Below are 17,379 nucleotides of genomic sequence, written 5' to 3'. Positions count from 1 at the left end.
CTGAACTGGACAATTGAGAAAGGAAGAGTGAGAGATATCCGCCTGATTCGGATGGGAAGCGGCGGGGAAGTGGTAACGGACGAGGCTGAACCCGAGTTTGCAGAAGATGGATGTGGTGGGAAGTGAAAAGGGAGCGCACTAGTTTCTACCCGGCGGGTGTGAAATGGGGGAGACGCCAGCAACTTCTTCGCCGCGTTTGTGTTGTGTGCTTGTGTTGGCGGTGAGAGCTGGCGAGGAGCAGCGGCGCTGAGTCCTGGTCGCTGTCCTTTCAGCACCAAGTAGCCGAAAGCAGCGAGCGAGAGGGCGGGCGGCGTCTAAAGCCACCCCCTCCCTCCCTCCCAGCCAAAGATTTCAACTATCAACATCGCAGTAAGGAAGGAATATCTTCCTATCCAACTAAACCAACCGTCTCTGAATCGTTTGGCAAAAGAGGCACAAGTGATGGGGAGTGACAGGGCGGCGGAGTTAGCCCCGGCAACATTCTGCCTCTGAAGATCTGGGCCAAAGGGAAAAATGAATTCTTCCCAAAGCTTCCCCTATCCACTCTTCCCAACCGCGGAACACCTCGCCGGGAACAACATTTCCTTCTACATCCACGGGGACCTGGGCGATCTGGAGAACATTCTGCTCACCATCCGAGAACCTGCCACCATCGCCCTGACGGTCATGTACATTATATCTTTCGTCGTTGGGTTCATCGGCAACGTAATGTCCATCAAGGTCCTGACCAGCAAGAGGAACACCAGGATACCCGGAGTGAGCGCCACTCGCAGCTTGCTGATCAATCTCGCCGTGTGCGACCTGATGGTGGTGTGTGTGTGCATGCCCACCACTCTGGGCTACCAGATATACAAAGCCTGGATCTACGGCGACTTCATGTGCCGGGCAGCCCCTTTCACCCAGGCTGTGTCCGTCTCTGCTAGCGTCCTCAGTATCACCGTTATCAGCGTCAACAGGTACTACAATGTACACAACCCGTTAAATGCCCGATCATTCTTCACGTGGAGAAAAATCTTCTGGACTATCCTGGTGGTGTGGGTCGTGTCGTCTGGGATCTGCATGCCTCTGATCTTCATGAACAAGGTGAAAGAGATTGATCCCACAATCGGGGTTCCTTTCTGCAGTGAGGTTTGGTCCCAGGTCAAACTGAAGCAAGCGTACAACTTTATCCTCTTCTGTGCCCTGTATGGCTTGCCCGTGCTCTTCAACCTGGTGATCTGCTTCCTAACTTGGCGTAGACTGTGGAGCACGTCCAGCCACTTCAAGGAGTGTGACAGCAGGAACCAGACCCTTCCGGCGTCCAGGTTGAAAATCCGCAAAAAGATCGCCAAGATGGTGGTGGCTTTGGTCCTCCTCTTTGCCCTCTCGTGGCTGCCCATCTACCTGGTCGATATCTGGGTGGATTTCAACTCCGAGGTCGCTTCGAAGGACGGCGGGGCATCGTCGGTGTGGATCATGCACTTCCGACCATTCGCCCAGTGGCTCAGCCTCACCAATTCCTCCCTCAACCCGATTTGCTATTGTTTCGTCGGGGATCTGTACAGGTCGGCCAAGGAGATCAAAAGTAAATACAGAAGAACACTGGTTTCTCTCTTCAACTATTCCTTATCCGAAGGGTCCACGAGGTCGACCATCCCCAAACTACTTTCCTACAAGGAGTCTTGTCGGATATCCACAAAGGAAGTCAACTTTGTCGAGTCCAAGGAGAGGAAGGTGAAGGACTGCCGTGCACCCCAGGGCATTTCCGAGACTTCACTGAGTACATGCCACCCTCTTCCAAAACTTACTGTTGGCATGGACAAAAATGACCCAAGCAACAACAAATAGATAATCTGCTATGTAGAGATTGACATTGCATTTGGCATGGAATTAACATTATTGTCACTATTTAATCCATTGGTGCCGTGTTCAATTCAAACAAAATGTTGGACCCAACGCAGATGAGAAGAATCGGCTTTGTTCGATGGCCTCTTGCCACAACAGGCACAGAGTTGCATAAAGTCAAAGATTGTGATAAATGTCTGACTTCACATCATTCACATCTTGGAAAACCCAACATCATTCATGAATGACCATGGACCACCTTAGCTGTGTATGTCCTTTGTACATAGGTTCGCACTGTCTGAATTGGTAGACCAAGCTTGTCTCAATGCTGGGTGGTCTTCATTCCTGTCTTTGCCTGGCCATCATTCAAGCATTACTCTGTACCATTAATGGTCGTGTGCTTTTCAACCTTCAAAAAACCCATCATGTAAGCTCTTCTTAGCACCAAATCCGTGCATGGCCGGTGAGAATGCGAACACCCTTTCCGCTCTCCGATATTCTGAAATTAATGTCTGGCTCCCTGGCTGCTGTATGAGGTGAAATCAAATAATTCAATATGCTAATGTACCTGGTCTCATATGTCTGTTTGGCTCAGTGTTCAAATATATATCTTTAGTAGGCTCAGTTCACGCTGAGACCTCAAGAACACAGCAAGTGTAAAAAAAACATTAAGATTCAGTTAATTGTGTACATCCTAACAACCATTCTGATGCATATCTATAATGACTATCTTAATAACATACAGCTTTCATTATTTTTTTTCTTTCTGAAGCAGATGTTTTATGTTACATTGCGTATGCAGTGTGGCTTTGATTTAGAACAAAGTTAACGCTTCATTTGTTTTTACATTTCCAACTCTCCCCCAAAAAAAAGAACTATTGCTTTTTAGAATAAGTCAAATGCATTTGATTTTGCTGTTTGTATGGCCTCGTTGTTACGTTCCCCTCAGCCAGCAATGAACCATTGTACATTTCCTCGATCACCATCTGCTTTGATCAGTCCTTTTCACGCCTCACATGCTCTTTGTACCCTTCCGTATCTCTCGATTCCCTCTCCTCTGACTCTCAATCTGAAGAAGGGTCTGGACCTGAAGCAGCGCCAGAGATGCTGCCTGACCCGCCGAGATGCTCCAGCATTTTGTGTCCATCTTTGGTGTAAACCGGCATCTGCAGTCCCTTCCTATGCATTATTTTCCCCCCTTTGCTCTTCATAGCTTGGCATCTATAGATTACAAACTCAATGTGGCACCTCATCCATAGGAATCAAGAGTCGAGAGTGTTTTACCATCAGATGTCCCAGATAGAACAATGAAATGCTTACTTGCAGCAGCACAACTGAACATGTAAACAACAGAATATGTAAATACGTCAATAACATAAATATTAACAATTGACAATAGACAATAGGTGCAGGAGTAGGCCATTCGGCCCTTCGAGCTAGCACCACCATTCAATGTGATCATGGTTGATCATCCCCAATCAGTACCCCGTTCCTGCCTTCTCCCCATATCCCCTGACTCCGCTATTTTTAAGAGCCTTAGGGAAGGAAGTGGTTTTATGGGTGACTGTAATTTTGATCTCTCAATGTACAGATATTGAAATACAATATTTTTCCAGCAGTCAGCATTCACAAGAAACTCAAAACTTGGATGAGTTCCCCTTTTGATCATAACATCAAATGCTTCTTTCAGCCCTAATGCCTCTATGGTCAATATTAAGCTAATTCTATACATGTTGCCAATTCAGTGACGTTCTTGTGGTCTGTATCAATATATTTCAGACATTGGTGCATCCAGCAATGTTCAGCACAAAATGACTTTACCTTATAGAGAGTGTCGATCACAGAAATAAAAAGCCGAGAATGCCCTCGGGGAAAGCTCAGTGCTAATTAAGTTTATGCCTGAACTGAAATGTCACTTGGTATCATGACTGTTTTTATTGTAATTGTTTATGAAATGTTGACTTTCCCCATAAATTTCTAAATCAATGGGAAAGTTAGGGGCGGCACAGTAACGCAGCGATAGAGCTGCTGCCTCACAACGCCAGAGACCCCGGTTTAATCCTGCCCATGGGTGCTGTCTGTACAGAGTGTATACGTCCTTCCTTGACCGCGTAGGTTCTCTCCGTGTGCTCCTGTTTCCTCCCCACACTCCAAAGACGTACAGGTTTGTAGGTTAATTAGTTTTGATTAAATTGTAAATTGTCCCTTGTGTGTAGAACAGTGTCGGTGATTACTGGCCAGCACGGACTTGGTGGGCTGAAGGGCCTGTTTCTGCGCTGTATCTCTAAAGTAACGTCTAAAGTCTACTGATTACAATTGTTGATAGCTGTGACAATTCATAGCTAAACATCGAACATAATAAAGATGGTTTGCAACAGTTGAAAACCTCTTTGTGTTTCCTTTCCTTGTACAGAGTTTGTATGTCCTCCCCGTGACCGCATGGGTTTTCTCCGAGATCTTCTTGATTAGTAAGAGAATCCGAGGTTATGAGGAAAAGGCAGGAGAAAGGGGTTAGGAGGGAGAGATAGATCAGCCCTGATTGAACGGCGGAGTAGACTTGATGGGCCGAATGGCCTAATTCTACTCCTATCACTTATGATCTTCGGTTTCCTCCCACACTCCAAAGACGTACAGGTTTGTTGGCTTGGTGTAAGCGTAAATTGTCCCTAGTGTGAAGGATAGTGTTAATGTGTGGGGATCGCTGGTCAGCGCGGCCTCGGTGGGCTGAAGGGCCTACTTCTGTACTGTATCTCTAAGCTGAACTAAACCAAACAATGCTAGATACAATGATAGCAAAAATAGTATCTCTGAGACGATTAACATTTTTAAACTAATATGTCATGGATAAAAAAATGGCGTTTTATGGTAATTCTCTTTCTGTCCGTTTCTCTCTTTCATTCTGTAGTCTATCCTCCTCTCTGCTCTTTACTCACTCCTGTCTTCCCTGCATGATTCTGAAATAAATTTGTCCACAGTTTTCTGCATCTCTCATTTCAAAGAGATTCTTGTAATGAAGATAGAACAATAATATTGGGAGACTATTTAATACATTGACTGGTCAAATGAAATATTTATACTACATATTCTTTTTTCTGCATATAGCAAATGCCGACCCGAAACATTGCCTAACCATTCCCTCCCCAGATGCTGGAATATGGAATGTGGAATACTTTATGGAATATGGAAAATGGAATATGCGCAGTGAAATTCTTTGCTTCCATACCCAAGGTATGCGAATAGTCTCCATATAAACAGCGCTGATAAAGTTCCTGACCCGCTCAGTTCCTCCAGCACTTTGTTTCCGTATCTCTAATGTCTAAAGGCTAAAGTTATGTTCATTATTTCTTAACCTAATTCATCTGAAATATACCTTGCCCCATGCATCTGTGGATAGGGAAAGTAATGTGAACCAAATTGAAATGTCTGCTTCTCCAGATTACCAACCTGGAGTTGAAGAAAAGCATGGCAGAAACGCAGTGTTGATTGTGTTTTTGTTACCTCTGGAGCATTGTAACATACGATGGGATTGGAACCATACGATGGGACCAGACTAAAGTTGATAGATTCCATTGGCAACAAGAAATGCCGGGGCCGCAGTAGAGATGCTGCCTCACAAGGCCCGTGACCCAGGTTCAATCCTAACCTCGGCTGCTGTCTGTGTGGGGTTTGCACGTTCTCCCTGCGACCCTGTGTGTTTCCTCTAGGTGCTCCAGGTTTCCTCCCACATCCCAAAGACGTGCAGGTTTGTAGGTGAATTGGCTTCTGTAAATTGTCCCTAGTGTGTAGGATGGAACTAGTGTATGGGTGATCGCTGGTGGGCATGGACTCGGCGGGCCGAATGGCCTGTTTCCACACTGTATCTCTAAACATAGAAACATAGAAACAGAAATTAGGTGCAGGAGTAGGCCATTCGGCCCTTTGAGCCTGCACCACCATTCAATATGATCATGGCTGATCATCCAACTCAGTATCCCGTACCTGCCTTCTCTCCATACCCCCTGATCCCCTTAGCCACAAGGGCCACATCTAACTCCCTCTTAAATATAGCCAATGAACTGGCCTCAACTACCCTCTGTGGCAGAGAGTTCCAGAGATTCACCACTCTCTGTGTGAAAAAAGTTCTTCTCATCTCGGTTTTTTAAAAGGATTTCCCCTTTATCCTTAAGCTGTGACCCCTTGTCCTGGACTTCCCCAACATCGGGAGCAATGTAAACTCGTAGAAACCCTACCAACAAGTACAATAAAGACCCATTCACCAAATCTATTGATTTAGCAATTAATGATCGCTCTCAACATCTCATATCAAATATAACAGCAAAGCAAAACAGCTTGACTGTTCTGGCATAAATATAATCAGTATTGAGTTCCCCTTCAGGGCACTTTTGGCTTCTTGCTTCCACATCCAACATTCCAATCTAAAGGCATTGTTACAATGAACATTGAGTTATCAGGGTATATCTGTAATTGGCTCGTTCTACATCATTGGCTGTGCTTTCAGAGTCAATGCAGAATTCAGTCAAAGTAACAATGGGAGTTATTGATCTATCAGAAGGTGTGATATCTTATTGGAACTTTTAAAAAACACCGCAGTTATCGTTTCCTCCTCGATGATACGATGGCTACTTTAAGGAGGAGACGCAGAGATATCCACGAATTGTGAATTTCTTATCCATTATCAATAAGTGTAGCTGAGAAGATGGGAAGATAACTCGGTGTGGCTTCGAGATTTAGCTTTCAAATGGTAACTTATACGGTGCATTTGTCTTCCAGTTCATACCGGCGATTATATCTCAGTTACAGATCTTAAAACTAGACAGGCAATTTGAGTTTAATGTGGTCCCACTCATATAACACAATCTTCCATAGAGTCACAGTGACACAGTGTGGAAACAGGCTCTTCGGCCCAATTTTCCCACCACGCCCAACACGTCCCATCTACACTAGTCCCACCTGCCTGCTTTTGGCCCATATCCCTCCAAACTTGCCCTATCCACGTACCTGTCTAATTGCTTCTTAAATGCTGTGATAGCTCCTGCCTCAACTACCTCCTCTGGCAGCTTGTTCCATACACCCACCACCCTCTGTGTGAAAAACAATTGTATCATTTTTATGATTTTATCATTGTGAATGATTTTAAAACTCTGCCACAAGCCTATTATAGGGCAGCACGCTGGCGCAGCGGTAGAGTTGCTGCCTTATAGCGCCAGAGACCGGGTTCAATCCTGACTACGGGTGCTGTCTGTACGGAGTTTGTACGTTCTCCCTGTGACCTACATGCAGTTTTCTCCGAGATCTCAGGTTTCCTCCCACACTCCAAAGACGTGCAGGTTTGCAGTTTAATTGGCTTGCTATTATTGTAAATGATCCCTAGTGTGTGTAGGATAGTGTTAATGTGCGGGGATCGCTGGTCGGTGGGAACTCGGTGGGATGAAGGGCCTGTTTCCTCATTGTACGTCTAAACTAAACTATTCCATTCTAGACTTTAGTTCTATGGGACCCTCCTTTTAACCATTTTCCATGATATTATTTCAGCTGGAAGGAATCTAGGCTAAAAGCATCTCTTCATATTTAACATGGGTATAATGATACAAGCAGGTTTCAGGGATTCCGATCAATGATGGGGAAAGAACATTTCAACCAAATGAAATTAAAAATGAAACACTTATAACGATAAAACACCAAAAAAGCAACAGGGAGTCTTACACCTTTCTATTGCACAGTGGGGACTCCTTATGTGATAGTAGAATTAGGCCATTCGGCCCATCAAGTCTACTCCGCCGGCTCAACCATGGCTGATCTATCTCTCCCTCCTAACCCCATTCTCCCTCCCCATAACCCCCGACACCCCATTCTAATCAAAGTACCTTCTTTAGCGGCCTGGTCTAGATGCCTCGAGGGTCTTGGCACAGTTTCACATCCCGGTCCAAAGTGACCTAATGTGCTCACTGGATCCATGTGTTTACAGACTCAATCATCTCACTCTGAATCTACATGAATCTACAGACAGCAGTCAACTGTGGTTTCTTTGATAGGCACCAAGTGTTGGAGTAACTCAGCGGGTCAGGCAGCATCTCTGGGGCGAAGGAACAGGTGACAATTTGGGTCGAAGCTAAATCTCGGGAGTCTCTGGGGAGAAAACGGGTGGTAGAGTTGCTGCTTTACAGCGCTTGCAGCGCCGGGGACCCAGGTTCGATCCCGGCTACAGGTGCTGTCTGTACGGAGTTTTACATTCTCTTTGGTTTCCTCCCACACTCTGAAGACGTGCAGGTTTAACCATGTAACAATTACAGCACGGAAACAGGCCATCTCGGCCCTACAAGTCCGTGCCGAACAATTATTTTTTTGGTTTGTAGGTTAATTGGCTTGGTGTAAATTGTCCCCAGTTTGTGTAGGATAGTGTTAATGTGCGGGGATCGCTGGTCGGTGCAGACTCGGTGGGCCGAAGGGCCTGTTTCCGCGCTGTATCTCTAAACTAAACAAAAAACTAAAAGTTTGTCCTGTCTCCCTGCATGATCCCAGGCTTCACGATTTACGAGTTCTTCCAAGGACGCCAAATTATTTTCCTAAGGGGACACCTAATTGTTTTAATTGTTTTTCTACAGCGAGCCTGCTTGTTCAATTAACGCTGTTGGCAGACAACTCCATTCTTCACGAGAAGCCTATTTTAACCCTTGCATTACAATGGGAGAAATCGCAATTCATTCACACAAGACTCTACCAAAATAGGATAAATTCAAATGGATTTATGTGATTGTAGCCACTTGCATCTTCCTTTAATATGTTGAAGAAATGCTAAAGGATGAACAGTTGGAGAGTTGCTGAACTGCCATCTTTTCACAACTTCACCTCCTTCCCTCCGGCTTTACATTTCACTCGTTCTCTCCTCTCCTTATCTGACCCTCCTTCTCACCAAAGATCCTACAGCGAGCAAGATAGATCACTCGACGAAAAAGACGTAGTACGGTCATGGGCAGATTCATCGGTAATTTTCGGCCCCCATTTCCGTAACCGGCTTCCGTCTCCGCACCAAAGATCCCGTAGTGGAGCAAAGATAACTAGCGCGCAGACGGAAACCGGTTACGGAAACATCCTCGTAAAAATAAAAGTTATTTGGTAAAAATCTTCTCCTCATTTGCAGAATTTTAACTTATTAACACAAACTGTTCCCCCGCAACGTTGATTACACTGCGAGTCGGGTCGGGTCGGGTCCGGTTACTAAAATGGATGAAAAAAAGGCCCACGTTCCGTTCCGTTGCGTACTACACGTCAGCCCATTGCATTTAACAGGAGTGATCTATCTTGCTTCGCTATAGGATCTTTGCTTTTGACACCTCTTCACCTCTAACCTTTGTAACCTTCTCTACCCATCTGCCAATCACCACCTCCCCTTACCCGTATCCACCTATCGCTCGCCAATGTTTGTCCTGGCACTACCTCTTTTCCAGCCTTCTGCCCCATACTTCTAACAGTATGAGGAAGGGTTGTGACCCGAAACCTTGTCTAACCATTCCCTTCACGGATGCTGCCTGACCCGTTGAGTTTCTCCAGCACTTTGTTCTTTGATCGGTTAAGGCATTAATTTGTGAACCAACAATGTAAAAATAACCATGGTAGCTTCTACATTTTGTTCTAGAATCCAGCATCTGCTCGTCTTTGTGTCTCTGTTTTCATTTTGTCTGTCAGTCTTCGGGCATTTAACATAGAAACATAGAAACATAGAAAATAGGTGCAGGAGTAGGCCATTCGGCCCTTCGAGCCTGCACCGCCTTTCAATATGATCATGGCTGATCGAACCATTAAGAATCATTCTTGCTGATCCCATTAAATAACTTGGAAATAAAATGTGTAATTCTCTGCCACAGAAGGCAGTGGAGGCCAATTCACTGGATGTATTCAAGAGAGAGTTAGATTTAGCTCTTAGAGCTGAAGGACTCAAGGGTGTTGGGGAAAAAAGCAGGAATGGGGTACTGATTTTGGATGATCATATTGAATGACGGTGCTGGCTCGAGGAGCCGAATGACCTTCTCCTGCACTTATTTCCCATGTTTCTCAGTTCTCAGATTGGTGAGATGACTATTTGTCATGGTTCGCCAATCCTTAAAACACCAAATTTAAAAAAAACATTTCTTTAAAACATTTAATGATGTTGACGATCAGTTGCAATATCACCGCCATTTGCACTATTTTGTAATAACCTAACCAAGCTATGAGTGAAAGAATCTTGAGACAAGGCATCGCGACCTCAGTGGTCACTGTGATACATTAGCTGTGTCTTGCCTTGGACTACACCCTCATTTGGGTAAAGCCAGGAGAATAACTGATGTCCCTCTGCTGAAATGTACCCTGTTTTTGACAGGGGCATAAATAACAAATTGTGATTTCTCCTACTTTAATTACAAAGCATAGATTCTTTACAGAGTTGTCGCAGAAGGAAGAATGCAATTGCCCCATGATCTGTGAAACATTATTTTATAGAATTGCTTAAGTTTCTCAGTAGACTCATGACAGTAGCGTACCATCATGTGTATAATGTCATAAGTGAAGCTGGTCATTTATCTGAGCGTGCCATTCCTAAAATCTAGTTTTAAGAGCTGGGACCAATATTTAATAATTAAAGTGGCATTTAGTTACTGGCCAATTGCTACATCTAAAGCTAAAGCCACACTACTAGGCTTCATGTGTAGGAAGGAACTGCAGATGCTGGTTTACACCAAAGATAGATTCAAAAAGCTGGAGTAACTCAGCGGATTAGGCAGCATCTCTGAAGAGAAGGAATAGGTGATGTTTCGAGAGCAATAGAAGCTACATAGAACATGTTTATCAGCCATTGGAGTTATTGTTCTGTGTAGGTTTCAGAAGGGCGCTGACCCAATACCTTTAGTTTAGAGATACAGCGTGGAAACAGGCCCTTCGACCCACCAAATCCACGGCCACTATTGATCACCAGTTCACACTAGTTCCATGTTATCTCACCTTTGCATCTTACACATTAGGGGCAATTTGCAAAAGCAATTTAAGCTGCAAACCTGAATGTCTTTGGAACGTGAGAGGAATTTTGTCTGGACATATCTTGCACTAAACGTTATTCTCATTCTTCCCTATATCATGTAACCTGTTCGCTGTGGACGGCTCGAATGTAATCATGTATTGTCTTTCCGCTGACTGCTTAGCACGCAACAAAAGTTTTTCACTGTTCCTCGGTACACGTGACGATAAACTAAACGCAAACTCAGCTGGAGCACCCGGAGAAAACTCACGTGGTCATGGGGAGAACATGCAAACTCCTTACAGACAGCATCCATAGTCAGGATCGAACTCGGGTCTCTGGTGCTGTGAGGCAGTGGCTCTACTGCTGTGCCACTGTGTCACCTATCTATGTTCTCCAGAGTTGCTGCCTGAGCCGCTGAGTTACTCCAGCACCGTGTGCACTTTTTTGTTCTGTATGATATGTTTATTCTAGAATTTCTTTACATCTTCTCCCTAAGCTGATGGTTCAACCACATGTAAAAAGAAAATGAAAAGTGCAGGAAGAAACTACAGATGCTGGTTCAACCACAAGATATACACAGAAAGCTGGAGTAACTCAGCGGGGCAGGCAGCATCTCTGGAGAAAAGCAATAGGTGATGCTTGGGTCGTGACCCTTCTTCAGACTTTATTCCTTCTTCAGTCTGAAAAAGCATCTCGACCCGAAACGTCACCTAGGCTTTTTCTCCAGAGATGCTGTCCGACTCACTGAGTTACTCCAGCTTTTTGTGTCTATCTAACAGGATTTGAGTATAGGAGCAGGGAGGTTCTACTGCAGTTGTACAGGGTCTTGGTGAGACCACACCTGGAGTATTGCATACAGTTTTGGTCTCCAAATCTGAGGAAGGACATTATTGCCATAGAGAGAGTGCAGAGAAGGTTCACCAGACTGATTCCTGGGATGTCAGGACTGTCTTATGAAGAAAGACTGGAGAGACTTGGTTTATACTCTCTAGAATTTAGGAGATTGAGGGGGGATCTTATAGAAACTTACAAAATTCTTAAGGGGTTGGACAGGCTAGATGCAGGAAGATTGTTCCCGATGTTGGGGAAGTCCAAGACAAGTGGTCACAGCTTAAGGATAAGGGGGAAATCCTTTAAAACCGAGACGAGAAGAACATTTTTCACACAGAGAGTGGTGAATCTCTGGAACTCTCTGCCACAGAGGGTAGTCGAGGCCAGTTCATTGGCTATATTTAAGAGGGAGTTAGATGTGGCCCTTGTGGCTAAGGGGATCAGAGGGTATGGAGAGAAGGCAGGTACGGGATACTGAGTTGGATGATCAGCCATGATCATATTGAATGGCGGTGCAGGCTCGAAGGGCCGAATGGCCTACTCCTGCACCTAATTTCTATGTTTCTCTGTTTCTATGTTTCTATCTTCAAAGAAAATGAAAACTATGATTAACAAAAAAATCCCACTAAGATGTCGCAACTTTGGATGTATAAAAGCCGCAACTAATTGATTTGCAGAAAGCGATATATTTAATTCAATTCAGCATTGAAAGTGAGAAGATACTGTACAAGCTGAGAGAATACAATGTCTTTAACTTCCATGGGCAGCTCAGCAGTTTTGCTATTTAATTTTTCTAGAACAGTGTCCGTTGTCCAGGCAAATTAAACAGAATCAGTCAGTTGTAGCATCCTGTTACAGTACATGGGCACATTTTTAAAGACTGCTACATCTTACTTTGGTTAATGAGGACAGTGTTATGCATTCCTTCATGCCCACAAGCCTGCATTATGATAGAATTATTAACAAAAGCAAATGGATATTTTTAAGGCAGAGATAGATAGATTCTTCAGTGGTACGGGTGTCAGGGGTTATGGGGGAGAAGGCAGGAAAATGGGGTTGAGAGCGAAATAGATCAGCCATGATTGAATGGCGGGTTGGATGATGGGCCGAATGGCCTATCACTTACGAACATATGAACAAAAATAATCTAATGGCAATTACAAGATTGAAAGTTTTAAATTAAGTTCTGGAGTAAAAACAATGAATAGTTTACGTTGTAATAAACAAGTTTCAAGATATACTGAACAAATCATTTTAATGCATGTGTCTACTAACATGAACTAAATACAACGTGTAGATTGGAACTGCAGATGCTGGTGTATGCCGAAGATATACACAAAGTGCTGGAGTAACTCAGCGGGTCAGGCAGCATCTCTGGAGAAAAAAGGATGGGTAACGTTTCGGGTCTGAAGAAGGGTTGGGACTTTGTCTCTGGAACTGGTGTGCTATGATGCTGAGAATTCTATTCTTCACTCTGTATCTTCCCCTTCGCTTTTCTTCTGAAGAAGGGTCCCGACCCCAAAACGCCACCCATCCACGTTCTCCAGAGATGCTGCCTGGCTGATGCTGACTTACTCCAGCACTTTGTGTCTGTCTTTGAGGCGAATATGATGTTGATATTATCGAATGTGTCGCGGATGTGTTGCCAACTCAGATTTCTAAACCAAATTTAAAACAGCCTCACATTATATCCATCTCTGCTATATTTGCAGTGCAAGCGATGTATCTAAATTAATAAACTTCCTAAGTAACCTACGGCACCAAGGCATGTCATGCTTAATTACAAGACGTGGTCAAATAATGACATTAATTTATGAATAAAATGAGCTTGTCATGTTTAATCAGAGGTAAATATTTTGTACAGCTGAAAATCATGAAATAACGTTTTGCAAGGTGATGTATGTAACTTCTGATCTCCAGCTAGAGTCATAAATCAGACAGCACACACACTCAACCATGTGGTTTATCGTGCCTGCGTCTAGTTGCAATATATGCATTCACCGCTAGGTGTAAAACTGATGTGCAATGTTTCTAAAAGTGAATGGCTGTAATGCATTGTTCCTATCTGTACAAATAGGGTGACATTGGTGCCATACGCTGCACAGGTCTTCCCTTAGGCGAAGGTGTGGAAATAACACCAGGAATATCATCGGTATTCGGACGACAAGTCATTATGGAACCTTGTCCATCTTCAGTAGTCCAACATATGACTAACGTCTTTAAGAAGGAACTGCAGATGCTGGGAAATCGAAGGTACACAAAAAAGCTGGAGAAACTCAGCGGGTGCAGCAGCATCTATGGAGCGAAGGAAATAGGCAACGTTTCGGGCCGAAACCCGGAAGGGTTTCGGCCCGAAACGTTGCCTATTTCCTATTTCGTTACCTGCTACGGAACGTTGCCTATTTCCTTCGCTCCATAGATGCTGCTGCACCCGCTGAGTTTCTCCAGCTTTTTTTGTGTACCATATGACTAATGTCTCCATGAATGCAAATTTGTATTATTAGCATTGCAAAATGATGAACCAGTGTTATAACCATGCATTCAATGTGCTCCTCTGTGTCAGTATTTTTTCACAGAGCATAGAACATAGAGGTGGTGCAGCGGTAATGTTTCTGCCTTACAGCACCAGAGACCCGGATCTTATCCCGGCTACGGGCGCTGTCTGTACAAAGTTTGTACATTCTTGCTGTGACCTGCGTGGGTTTTCTCCGGGCGCTCCGGTTTCCTCCCACACTACAAAGACGTGCAGGTTTGTAGGTCAATTGGCTTCTGTAAATTGTAAATTGACACTAGTGTGTGTGTAGGATAGTGCTAGCGTCTGCGGTAATGGCTGGTCGGCGCGGACCAGAGGGGCCTGTTTCTATGTTGTAGTCGAAAGTCTAAAAAATACAGCACAGCCCCACGGCCCACAATGTCTGTGCCGAACATGATGCCATGTTCAACTGATCTCATGTCCCTGTACACAGTCCATGCAAAATGAGCCTTTCCTGGGATTTAAGTTAATATAAATAGATACATTTTTGACCACTGCCAAGGAGGGTAGATTAAAAGTAACGTTTTAAACTACATTTGCAACACATCCCTTGCTGGTTCTTTCATAGAAACATAGAAACATATAAATTAGGTGCAGGAGTAGGCCATTCGGCCCTTCGAGCCTGTACCGCCATTCGATATGATCATGGCTGATCATCCAACTCAGTATCCCATCCCTGCCTTCTCTCCATACCCCCTGATCCCGTTAGCCACAAGGGCCACGTCTAACTCCCTCTTAAATATAGCCAATGAACTGGCCTCAACTACCTTCTGTGGCAGAGAATTCCACAGATTCAACACTCTCTGTGTAAAAAATGATTTTCTCATCTCGGTCCTAAAATACATCCCTCTTAAATCCTTAAACTGTGACCCCTAGTTCTGGACTTCCCCAACATCGGGAATAATCTTCCTGCATCTAGCCTGTCCAACCCCTTAAGAATTTTGTAAGTTTCTATAAGATCCCCCCTCAATCTTCTGAATTCTAGCGAGTACAAGTCTCAAGATGTGAGGGTCCCTATTGATGGATCACACCAGGCAACTTAATTACACACACGACGTGTCGCATTTGTAAAAGGTTCACACATATTGTTATCAGCTTTGAAATCTGTTCTCTCACATTGGATCGGAGTGCTTAAACATCTGCGGTAAATTACTCCGTGGTAAAGTTCAATTGGAAATGGTCATTTTAACTCCTTGTGATATTGATTCACATCAGTTTGTACAGTGAAAGATTTATTGCTCTGTAACATTGAATATCTGTAAGTGATGTGAAAATAAAATGATGTCTGTGTCTGGCATGAGATGTAATATTGTCTTCTTTTTTTAAATTCTCAATTAGGAAATTAATTGCATTTCATTAGTTCAACTCAAACAACGCATTCACCACGTCTTTATTCTCGCAGTTATCTTTAAGTCATAATAAATTGAAAGTCACAATGAAGAGTATATGTAGAACCCCCCCGCCACGGGTACCATGTAATCCCGTGCTACCTGCTCCATGGTCGGATAGTCGGCGACTAAACCGTCTCCCCCCACGTGGTTTGCCAGGTGAGGAGGGGGCTGTGGACCCCCAGCAGGACCAAAAACAAGAACTGTCAAAGGGCGGATGAGCTCCTAGCGAGCCAACGGCCATCCGCACGTCAGTAGAAGTTGCGATCACTGTCGTACACGGCATTGTAAGGAATGATGATGAAGCACACACACACACCAAAATCCGTTACTGCCAGCGGCGGAAGTCCGCAGGATCTGGAGGACGGAGATGTGTGGTGCGTCCGTCACCGTTCCCGTTGGAAACCAGCACCACTGCGTCGCTAATGTTTTCAACGATGTTGACTCGATGAATGAAGAACCGTCAGAAGATAATTTTGCCATAAAATTGTCCGTTACTAACAAATGTCCAAATAGAAAAATCGCATTTTTGATTGTGCGCTAGTCAGGTGTAGCATGATGTGAATGTGTGTGTGCGTGTGTATGTGTGCATGTGCATGTGTGTGCGTGTGTGTGTGTGTGTGGATGCGTGTGTGTGTGCCTGTGTGCGGGTATGTGTGCATGTGCATGTGTGTTATAGAGTCATAGAGCCATACAGTGTGGAAACATGCCCTTTGGCCCAACTTGCCCACACTGTCCAACATGTCCCAGCTACACTAGTTCCATCTGCCTGCCTTTGGCTTATATCCCTCCAAACCTGTCCTATCCATGTAACCTAAAATGCTGGAGTAACTCAAAAGAGCAAGCAGAGTTACTCCAGCATTTTGTATCTATCTTCGGGTTAAACTAGCATCTGCAGTTCCTTCCAAGTCAAGTCAAGTCAAGTTTATTTGTCACATACACATACGAGATGTGCAGTGAAATGAAAGTGGCAATGCTCGCGGATTTTTGTGCAAAAGACAAACAACAAATCAACCAAACAAATTATAAACACAATCATAACATACATATTCTTTTACATAATAAATAATGGAAGGAAAAACATTCAGTAGAGTTAGTCCCTGGTGAGATAGGCGTTTACAGTCCGAATTGCCTCTGGGAAGAACCTCCTTCTCAACCTCTCCATTCTCACCGCATGGCAACGGAGGCGTTTGCCTGACCGTAGCAGCTGGAACAGTCCGTTGCAGGGGTGGAAGGGGTCTCCCATGATTTTATTTGCTCTGGAGTTGCACCTCCTGTTGTATAGTTCCTGCAGGGGGGCAAGTGAAGTTCCCATAGTGCGTTCGGCCAAACGCACTACTCTCTGCAGAGCCTTCTTGTCCTTGGCAGAGCAATTCCCAAACCAGATGGTTTGATTCCAACACCATCCATATGCCTGTCTAACTGTTTCTTAAATGTTGGGATAGTCCCAGCCTCAACTACCTCCTCTGGCAGCTCGTTCCATACAACCACCACCCTTTTTGTGTGAAAAAGTTGCCCCGCAGATTCTTATTAAATCTTTTCCCCTGCAGCTTAAGCCTATGTCCTCCGGTCCTCGATTCCCTTACTCTGGGCAAGAGACTCTGTGTTGCTGACAAATTAACACTTCTGTGACATTTCTAAAAGGAAATTTGTCAAACTCACATACAAATAAAACCTCATGGGCAAAATGGGAGATTGCCTTCAGGACAGATGGTGAGAGGAGAGAATGAACACGATAAAAAACAAGGAGGCAATCCAGAAAATAAATCCAATCCATATATACGGAAATGTGGAAAATATGAGTTAGATGAAGA

At 44.3% G+C, this 17,379-nt stretch overlaps 1 protein-coding gene across 1 annotated transcript; it reads left to right on the top strand.

Annotated features, from left to right (window-relative positions):
- Nucleotides 1-383: 383 nt before the first annotated feature.
- On the top strand, nucleotides 384-5,950 carry LOC129706715 (QRFP-like peptide receptor). Its single transcript, XM_055651125.1, has one exon. It carries the CDS (start codon nucleotides 514-516, stop codon nucleotides 1,825-1,827), a length of 1,314 nt encoding a protein of 437 aa, XP_055507100.1. The 5' UTR covers nucleotides 384-513; the 3' UTR covers nucleotides 1,828-5,950.
- Nucleotides 5,951-17,379: the final 11,429 nt, after the last annotated feature.

The sequence above is a fragment of the Leucoraja erinacea genome, chromosome 20 (genome assembly GCF_028641065.1).
Source record: "Leucoraja erinacea ecotype New England chromosome 20, Leri_hhj_1, whole genome shotgun sequence".
NCBI classification, from domain to species: Eukaryota; Metazoa; Chordata; class Chondrichthyes; order Rajiformes; family Rajidae; genus Leucoraja; species Leucoraja erinaceus.
The sequence above is the reverse complement of the archived record's forward strand: the minus strand, read 5'-3'. Positions and strand labels throughout refer to the sequence as shown.

What these genes read in the sequence shown, in the direction of transcription:
- LOC129706715 (XM_055651125.1), top strand. Translation starts at nt 514, where the DNA reads ATGAATTCTTCCCAAAGCTTCCCCTATCCACTCTTCCCAACCGCGGAA.